The 11,172-nt window shown below is 31.5% G+C and overlaps 1 protein-coding gene across 1 annotated transcript; it reads right to left on the reverse strand.

The window, feature by feature from the left end:
• Positions 1-5,960: 5,960 nt before the first annotated feature.
• On the reverse strand, positions 5,961-6,512 carry LOC129869836 (protein FAR1-RELATED SEQUENCE 6-like). Its single transcript, XM_055944433.1, has one exon. The coding sequence runs from the start codon at positions 6,510-6,512 to the stop codon at positions 5,961-5,963; it is 552 nt and encodes a 183-aa protein (XP_055800408.1).
• Positions 6,513-11,172: the final 4,660 nt, after the last annotated feature.

Consider the following 11,172-nt stretch of genomic DNA (forward strand, 5'->3'; position numbering starts at 1 on the left):
AACTACTTGAAAAAATAATGAACAAAACTAAGTGTTTTCATTAGATAATCCTAACACATGCTAACTATAAGGAATTTCTATCACTAACCTAGCTATTCTTAATACATGCTAACTAAGAAAAACAAGACTACAAATCAACTAACTATAAAACATGAAATAATATAAAATAATTAAATAAAATAAAGCTAAAAAAATATTTTACCTTTTTTTGGGCCACGAGATGGAAGACGATGAGCGATTGAGATTAGATCTTGGCAGTTGATAAAGATGAAATAGATGGGTGTGATTAAGAGATGGATTTAAAATTTGAATTTGGGTCATATTGAATTTAATTTAGGCTAAAATTAAAATGAATTGAACAAAAAGGACTATGCTTAAAAGGAAATGGAGAAAAATTGAATAGATTGCTATCTAATTAATAACCACAATATATTGAATAAGTAAAATCATAAAATTTATCAAGTAGTAGTATTTTTGTACATAAAATAACTACTCATATATATACTATGTAAATATGTGTGTGTATATATAGCATACGTATGTATATAATACGTACTAAATAGATGCATAATTAATATAGTTAACTAAAGTATATAATAGACTTAATTAAGTAATAATTAATATGCACATGTATACGAGATGTATTAAAATAGATATGTAATATGTATATGTTAATATGAATAAGTAAATTATAAACTTAGTTAAGTAATATTTTATATAAAGAAAATACACACATATAATATGTACTAAATAGACATGTAAAAATATTCGAACGTATGAAGCTCGTTATTTAAAAAATAAAAATAATAAAGATAATAGTAGTACTATTAATAAATAGCAAAAATATTATAAATTACGGAATGTCAAAATATATGATTTATTGGGTAAAACTAAACTAAATTTATTTATTTAATAAAGAAATAATAATAATAATTATTTATTTATTTATTTTTAAAAAATGTCAATTTATTAAGATAACAATCCAAAAAATAGTTATGGGTTGGTCAAAATTGGGTGTCAACACTCATAAGCTCAATCAAATAATTACAATAAAATCAACTCATTTAGTCTCATTGAACTCTCATCAAACTTGATTCATCTCATTCATCAAGCTCTTTTGTTTAAAACATGTTGTCGCCTCATTCATATCTTCATAAAGTTCTATCTCAAATTGATCATTTAAATAAATACTCAAGTTCATTTAAACTCAATGTTCATGGATTCAGTTTAAAAAAATCATAATTCGTTAAATGCGTAGAAACCATGAGATCATGAACAACAGTTTAAGAACTCAAATCATGGGAATGATCATAATATATATATATATATTAGGAATTCAATAAGGAAATTTTATAAATAACTCAACAACTCAATTAAACGGGATCAAAATTCAACTCAAATTAAGAGTTCGGGTATGAGGATTAACTCAGTACAACATTGTGATTAGCCTTACATACTTGGGACTCAAAGTAATAATCAAAACTCGAAGGGATTTCTTAAAAACCTTGAACCCTAGATTCTTCCTTCTCTCCAATCAATTCTCTCAAACATTTACGCGTTAATGAGAGGAAAAACCCTTTTGGGTAAGTTAAAGGACTGATTTTTGGTCCCCAAACATGCAGGGTTCAGTTGAAAAAATCTTGCAAAAAATCGAAATGTCCTTCATTAAAACTGGGTCGGGCAACCTTCATGGAAGGCCACCACGGCCCGTAAAGCTCACCATGGTCCGTGGTGATGGCCGTGGTCCTGAAAATTATACTGATTTAGGAGAGGTGGCTACTATGAAGATCACCACAACTCATGGTGCTCACCACGGATCGTGGTTTGTGCCTGCTTTAAGGGTCCTGGGGGTCAAGTTCACAGACGGCTTCATGGTCCGTGGTACGCACCACAGGCCATAGAGCTCTTTATGGACCCTTCCCCTTATTTACCTTAGTCACTGACACCACCACGGTACCTTATCATGGCCCGTGAAGAGGAGTACAGTCCGTGAATGGTCTCATGATCTGCTCCTGGTGCAATTTCTCTGATTTTCTAGAGTTAGTTCAGGCTAGGGACTTCGTAGGTGTTACGAAATTCATGACACATCAACTATAAGTCAATTCATTTTGATGAATATAAATGTGAACTTTGGATAATCATTTCGTTTACGCAATATAATTAGTTCATGACTCATCAACTATAATTCAATTTATTTTCTCATTTTTGAGGTGATTAAACTTTATTTATTTATAATATTTCATTCTTTAATTAAGTAGTTTTATTTATTAATTAAACCGATTAATAACTTATTTTAAGCTTATATAATAAATATGTTTTGTGAATACAAACGAATGTTATTGCTGCGTAAATGGTTAAACCTCAAGTTACGTCCCCAATTTCTTTTTCTTTTTCTTTTTGTAAAAAAAACTTTTGGTTGGAACTTCTAAATTCTAAATTTTTCAATAGTAGGAAATTGTAAATATTTTAATAAATATACTTGTATTTAAAAAAGAAGATCAAAGCTTCATGAACTCTCTTCTTATCAGAACACTTTATTTAAATAAAACCAAAGTTTCACAAAGTATCTTTTTATCCCAAAGATGGCAACCTTCACACCGGTATCCCTATCCAAACTTTTGCTTTCTCTAAGAAGATTGTATATCAACCTTGACGGAGTGGTAATTTATTACCTTTCATTATTTTTCTTAATATTTCTTTTTTTTGTTAATATACCCTTACATTATTTTTTACCTCTTCGTAGTGGCTGCCACAATCCGTTAGTAAATTCATTCTCGTAGAGACAACTACCTTATGGATCGTTCACCTAAGTTTTGGAGGACCTAAATTATATTATGCAACTGTAGGTCGGTGCAGAGAAGATAATTGGCCGTGGATAAGTAATGGATGGAGCCATTTTATTTGTAGTGCAGGTTTCCGGGAAGGAGATATTTTGAAAGTTGAAATCTTTCATAGTTATGAAAGTTGTGTACAAATATCGATTTATAAACTCGTCCCTTATTACGTTGAAGGGGACGATGGAGTAATAGTGAGTGACCGTTGATTAATATATATTTTATTTCATGTTATTTTTATTATATTTTATTTTGATTTCATATTTTCCTTTTCATTATTAACATCAACAGATATAAGAAGGAAAAATGAAAGAGTAAAAACTTTCAATGAGTGTAAAACAACTAATTTTGTGACAAGAAAACGGTAAGAAAATATTTTTTGTTAGTTTCTAAAGATTTTGATATTAAAGAGACCGTCAAACTGATAACATATCAAAAGAGAGAAAAGTGATGGTTCGAGCCTCCCAACACACCTTTTTGGCTTCTTAACCTTTACGCGTCCTAATACACGTTTAAAAACCCACTCAACCCTATGTCATTATAATATCACTTCTCAGTTTTTCTTCTATAAACAACTGATAAATCAATATCATGTCTTCTCAAAATGCTGGTAATGGTCGTATTGCGCATCGAAGGCAGTTACCCAACCTTCTGGGAGATTGAGCTATTGAATGATGAAGTAGAGGACCTTAATCATGTTGTTGAAGAACTGAAGCGTGAATTGTGGAGATAAAGGCATCATTTTGATGCCTTCGTTAAGGAGTTTAAGAATGATATTGAAGAGGAAGGTCCGGCTGCTGCCGACGGTGTAGATGCTAATTACTTTGTGTATACATTAAGCAGAGATCAAGTATAGCAACTGCTATGAGAAAACTAAGTAGCCTAAGCTATGTCACCCCCCAAAAAAAGATGTTGTCACCACCAAAAAAGAGAGCAAATGAGTCAGATCTGGAGTCTTGTGCATGCATCCCGCAAAGAGATCTCGAAGAAGAAGTTTTCGGAGCAACTTGTTTTTCTCCACTACCACTTCAACTGAGAAAGAAGGCAAGTCGGTACTGAAAAATAATGATTAAAAAAACAAGGGAAGCTTACCTAATTCTTCAAAGCAGGAATACAGGACTCGAGCTCTCAAGTACACCTTCATAGCAGAACATCTTTGCGTGGAGGGTTGAGACTATTGATGACCCATAGGAGCAAGAGGATAAGTCCGAAGTTTGGCAAGACAAAACAGAACATTCTTGTCCAAGGCAAGAAGAAGAGCTTGCTAAGAAAAAAATTAGGAAGAACACTACTATTTCTTAGGGTTGAGTTTAGAATTTTGAGATGGTTTATAACTCAAATTCTTTTTTGTTGGGATGTGCACCACAAAGACACGTGTATGTGAGTTCATTAACCACATATATATCATAATGTATATATCAGTTAAATAAATAATATTAACTAAGTATCACTTTATTAATAGGAATATCATAAAATATTTTCATATATTATTAATATTTAAATAAAATAATAAAAATAGTATTATAAGGTGGAGACTAAATTAATTATACGATGGACAACAAAATTACACGGTCATTTTATTTATAGAAATATTATTAAGTATTTTAACATATTATTAATATTTAAATAATTATATAGAGTTTGTTTAGGTTTCTTATTTAGCTTACTAAAAATAGGGACTTCTTCTACTGATTAATTTCATCGTCATTATTCGTCACGCAACCTTCAACACCAACTCACATGAACCATCAAAGCAATTTGAGACAATCATCCGCACACAAAATTAAAAATATATTTTAACTTTTTACTCATTTATTTTCATTTATTAGACTAGTTAATCTAATAAAAAAAATTACCTGTGTAATGAAGCAAACTGCTTAGCTAAATCATAAATTGCATGACGACTACCTTGTTGCTTTGAAGTATTAGATATTCAATTTGATAATAACAATTCAATTTTATTTTGGACAAAAAATCAACAAAAGTTTCAACATTTATTGAGGTAATAACAACTGAAACAACTTTAGTGCATTTTCTCCGAAATTTGCTCATATGTATATCTTTTCTTTATTAATGTCGAAGCTTGACCACAAACAAGAACTTTATGCAAATATTTTACAATGAAAAAGTTTACCATGTACTTTCATGATTGTTTTGTGAATATATTGCTTACATAAATAATAAGTTTTTTTTATTAGATTTAATCTTGATCTTAAAATATAAAATTTAATTATTCTTTTCTCTCTATATAATTAAGCATCCATCAACAAAATCAAATTAATATAGAATAAAAAATGGGCAAGATTTAACTACTTCAATATAGGATTACTTGCTACATCACTTTTACCATCTCTATCACCACCATCTCGACTGCCTCTATCAGCCTTTCTACCTCCTCCCGTCTCCCACCACTCCTCCTACTATGACTACTCCCACTCTCTTGGGCTGCATCATAATAAGATGTGTTCCATCATCCACCACCCGTTCGAAATATGTTGTCATGAGCAGATCTATTTTTGTTTCCCTAAGGCCTTTCATGTGAATGGACTTTCCTCGAATTTCTGATGAATGTTACATCATCGTCCGAGTCTGGATCACCAATGCTTGGGATGGTCTTGTCATCATTCCAATCCGAATATGCATTAAAACGGCCTTTCAAAATATTTTTGAAGTCCATATTTTTAGCGTTGTTGCCCAACACAAGAGCACAATTCCTATCAAATCATTTCTTCAAGAAATTGTACTTCTTTTACTCTTCCGTCATTATTGAATAGCCTTCCAGAAAAATTTTGCACAAGTGAGGAAGTATTACATTTCTTCTCCACTGACGCAAAATATACCTCTCATGAAGATTGTTAATCCTTCGAGCAGACCTAGTCCTCAGAATGTGACAGTAAACAATACCTTCGCTTTCAAAGTTCTTGTAATTTCATTCGAGGTATTGGTTGTTTAGTCGTTACTCCACAGTATAAATAGATTGATTGCCATAAAAATCACTCCTTATTTAATTATCTGTTATACTAAACTTCTCGACTCCCTCAATTGCATCAAAATCAGTATGCTCTCTTATTTCACAGTGGTTCAACCTCTTTAGCTGCTTTGTGACGAACATATCGCAAAAAAATATCAGGTGTGGTGGGTTTGAACCTGTATCTCCCATTCAAACCCACTAAAGGGTGGTAAATGTATCTTTCTTGAGTCAGTTTCTGCATGTAGTCCCTTATCATATTTGTATCTCAAGGCTATCTCATATTGCTCAATAAACTGTTTTAGAAAATTTCGTCTGTTCATATAGCTGTCAAAAAATGCATGCATTAACTCACATCTTTGCGTGGACATCATGCCAGCCCAAAAGTAGTGCTTGAGAAATACGGAAACCCAGTATTTCTTTTCAGAATGTAGATTATGAAACCTCTGTCTTTCTTCAAGCTTATACTTTTTGATGAATGCAACCCATTTGGCCTCAAATTCAGCTATAGTGATGCTGTTAAAAATTATTGATTTGAATTCGGATTTCATAGCCTTATAATCGCACACTCCCTTTAGCCTTATAGGTAGCTTTATCATGAAGTGCCAAATGCAATACCTATGGATAGTGTCTGGCAGCGTCTCTCTAATTGCTCCCTTGATACTCTCACATTGGTTTGTGAGGATAGTTGTTGGAGGTGCATTGCCCATTGCTGCGAGCTAAGTCGAGAACATAAACTTGTATATCTCTATATCCTCACTTGTGAGCAAAATGCAACCCAAAAGAATGAATTGTTTGTGCTGATTCACACCAACAAATAAAGCAAATGGCATATGTCATTGATTCATAAGGTAGGTTGTATCAAAACCAACAACATCACTAAACTCGCGATACGCATACTTGCAATGTATGTGAACCCGTACTACATTGCAAAGTCTTGCATTGTTGTCCGTGTCGATTGCATAAAAAAATTTCTCATCCTTCGTTTGCATATCAGAGAAGAACTTCTGTATTGCTGGACAATGTCCTCATCCTCCGATGTTGAAGAATAAAATTTTGAAAGTCTTTAGGAGTTCACCCAATTTTATCAAGACCACCCGCTTCGACTTATAAGAGACTTATGTTCTTTGAAGTTGTTAATCCTGCAATGTCGTTAGCTTCTAGTCTTCTCTTCAATGTCATGCTTAACTGCTTGTGGAAGCTAAAAAAACAAGACAAAGAAGGTTTCAATTGGTGATTGTGATCAGTCACAACTGTTGTAACCTCACATGAACCATCAGGCATCACAGTGCAATTAACTTTTGCTTTGCAATCAACCCTTTTACTTGTATTCTTAGGTGTTGATTTTCTACCCTTATCACAAGCAAATGACAATACCTAGCATATTTAGCACCTCTTTTATTTGAATTCTTTTAACAACATCAAAATTAGTTAGACGACTATGTTCTTTGTAAAATGCGAAAAGAGATTCAACATTAGCAAAAATCATACCTTTTATAGGGCCTTCTATATATCTTCTTTGCATCTTCTTCATCTTCTTCAACCCATTCATCAGAAACATCAAATTCTTCTCCGCTTGAAACACTTAGAGATTCATCTTGCTCCGCTTGACTAAACGTATTCATCTCTTGTTGAAGCAAGTTTGAAAGATTTTCATCCTCACTATGCAAATAAGCATCAGGGCCATAACCATAGGCACCGTCGGAATCTTCATCGTGTTGATTATTATTGAAGAGAAAACTATCACTTTCATCCAACCTCAATACATTATTCAACGAACACTAGCACTTCATCTCGAAAAATACTCCATTACAACGAACACTAACACTTCATCTCGAACATGGACACTTAATCATGAACACTTGTAAAGAATTCACACAGCTTGAGGCGTGCTTTTGTCATTGTCCTTAAGGATATTTCACCCGATATAGGTGTATCCTCTAGAATTCAACAAGCTCTTCTAGTATAAAACTAGGAGCCAGAATCTAACAAAGATTTGAAAAATAAAATCCAACACACCAATAAAATATAGGAGTGCACCGAGCTGCCCTTTTTCCTTGAAATAAAGAAGATTGAATTTATAAGCCAAACTCAAAGGCTATTTCTCCAAAGGCTAAAAGACAATAATGGGTGATTAAAGGGAGAATTAATGAGGCTAATAAAAGACATTGGAGACAATTCAATGAATGGAAGACAATTCATTTCAGGAAATAGATGTTGGCAACTGTCATAATTTGACCAATTTTAATATTGATTTATGATATAATTAAAAAGATATTAACACCCACTTAATGGAATGAATACAGATAATACTATGAGTATTTCTTTATGAGCCATAGAATCATTTTTCCAACTGTTTGGTGAATATATAACTAAAATATGATATATTTAGAATATTTTTTTTTAAAAAAAAAAGTAACAGCGGAAAGAACAGTGGCAGCAGCATAAATACTGATCGGAACAGTCACCGACGCCGGAGCCATCCATTTTTGTGGTAAGATATGAACGTCTATTTTCATGGAGCTCGTCTGAGCTTGTGATTCTTTGTTGCGGATCATTTATTAGTATCAAAAATGGATATTGCTTCTTGTAAAACAGAAAAATTGTTGCAATTTGAATTTGAATTTGTAGAGGATAATAATATATTGGATATGTGCAGGAGTCGTCATTTTTGACGAAAAAGTGAGAAACAGACGCACACTGAGAGAGAAATTAAAAAAATCAACCTAATATTAAGGGATCCTTCTTCCCCATTTTAACAAAAAGGTAAAATAGGCTGTAGACTATAATTAAAAAAAAAATGTACCAAAAAAAGTAACCCAAAAGGAAATAACAAATCTAAGAGAATTTATTTGTGTTAAATTTTTTATTTAGTGTTTAGTATTTGCAATTAGATTCGACTAATTCAAGTTCACGCTACGTAGAACTTCATTTACGAGGAAACAATCTTTACTAAATAAAATTTAATACCCAAAACTCAAATTGAAAATCTTTGATTTAGAGAAAAAGCCACATCTGGTGCACAGCATCCATCGATGACCCACACTAAATCTTCTTTCCACCTTATTGAGCATCGACACCATTTCTTGGTGGCCTCACCAATGTTCTAACATTTTTCACCATAATAGTAATGCTATTTTATTGAATACTATTTTCTCCATTTCACAATATTTGTCACAATTGTTTTTTAGAGTCAAATATATAAATTTTGATTAATATTTTAATATATATATTTTTTAATCATATTAGTATATACAAAAATTCATATATTTTTTGAATATCTAAATTTCAATTTTAAATATCAAATTAATCTAATCTAATTTAACTTTAAAAATTAGTTAAATTAATTTTTCAAATGTTGTGGCAACTATTTTGAGACGAAGGATGTACTATTTATTAACATTTTAATTGGCTTTATTAATGGATAAAAGAGTCAATTTTAATTATATGTGGAGTTGTTTGGAATCCTAAGGTACATGATTAAAAGGATTCATTTTCATTTGTATGATGGGTAGGGCTGAACACGAAAAATCAAAAAATCGAACCAAATCGATAACCAAACCAAACCGGAAAAAAAACCCGACATTTATTTAGTTTGATTTGGTTTGGTTTTTAAATTTAAAAACCGACTATATTTGGTTTGGTTTTGGTTTCAAGTCTAAAAAAACCGAAAAAACCGAACCAAACCAACTTTATATATACATATTTTAAAAATTAAATTTATATATATATATATATATGTGTGTGTGTGTGTGTGTATTTTAATTTTTTTATGAAAATTTTTGGTCTCTCTGTAAATTGTAATTATGCCTTTGCACTGCTTTAGTGCCCTTGTATACCAACTTGTTACCAGTTATAAAAAAAAATAACATGTGATTGCTTTTATATCTATGTTATGAAAATAAGGCGGGCTTAAAATTTTGCTATGTGAAAGAGTGTTTTACAGGATCCTATTATGATTTTGTTATTGTAATACAACTCTTTTTAAAGTTGGATGATGAAAATGACATTACTATTTTCTGTTTACGTTGAGCCCTCTATTTAAAGTTGATTCATGTGTTGAGCCATGTTTTATTTTCTGTTTATTCATATGTATCAAATGTTATGGAGGCATTTGGCTTATCAACATGGCTTGGTTGATAAATTAGATGATGAGTTTAAATTCAAATAGTGACTAATGACTACAAGGTTTAATGACTATTTCAAATAAGTTTAAATTCAAATAGTGACTAATGACTATAAGGTGTTTTAAAAACCGAAAAAAACCGAAAAAACCGATAAAAACCGATAAAAACCGAATAGTAAAAACCGATATAGTTTGGTTTGGTTTGGTTTGACAATTTGAATAACCGACTCAATTGGTTTGGTTATTTTTTAAATAAAAACCGATCCAAACCGAACCGTGAGCACCTCTAATGATGGGGATTGAATTTTCCTCCTATTTTATTTTTATTTTATTTTGTATAAATGAACTCTTGAAGAAAAAATTACATAGCCATAACATTTTTGAAATTGCCAATTGGGAGAAATGGCTACTCCTAGAAGATTGATAAAAAATTCCTTGAAAGTGAAAAAGAAATATATAAATAGACATTAGCAATATGAGTATATTTAATTATTAGTTGTCTTAAACTTAGGATCACAATATTAACACATCCTATGTTTCATATAATATTCTTGCAAGAACTAGGTTAATGAATATGTTGGGCCCGTGCTAGCACGAGCTTTATCCCATCTAGTACGTTGAAAAGTAAATGTTTCAAATAAATATACTCAATCCATGGATAAAAGTTGCCCTCATCATAAAACTGTGGCATCTTTGGATTACAAGAATACTGATCCCAAATATTTATAATTCCAGCAAAGGTTATGAAGGCAATTCAAGCATATTGTAGATGCTAATATTTAAAGATGTATCAATATAATTACTAAGACATCTTTAGTATTATAGGACAAAACATGTCTTCTTAATCTCAAAAAAAGTGATGGTAGCAAAAAATTGTTGGGACTTGGCAAGAAAGCAGGATAAACTGTGAATCAGATGAATTCATAATTATTACTACATCCATGGTCAATCATTTGAAGAAATAAGGATCTCAGAAGAAGTAAGTTGGATAGTTGTGTTAGAATCAGTTGACATATACTTAGAACAGAAAAGATTACAAGAGAAGTCTAATAAAGCAATTTTTTTGTTTTTTTTTGTTTTACTTTTACCCCTGCTTAGATGCTCCTGCCCTTTTTGCTCACCTGGTAACATGAACTCACAACCTTAATTTTGAAAGTGAAGCTGCTTACCATCCAAGCAACTCCCTCTTGTTGAAGTCTAATAAAAGCATATCCATCTGCAAATGCTTAATGATTTACCTAAAA

The sequence above is a fragment of the Solanum dulcamara genome, chromosome 10 (genome assembly GCF_947179165.1).
Source record: "Solanum dulcamara chromosome 10, daSolDulc1.2, whole genome shotgun sequence".
Taxonomy (NCBI): Eukaryota; Viridiplantae; Streptophyta; class Magnoliopsida; order Solanales; family Solanaceae; genus Solanum; species Solanum dulcamara.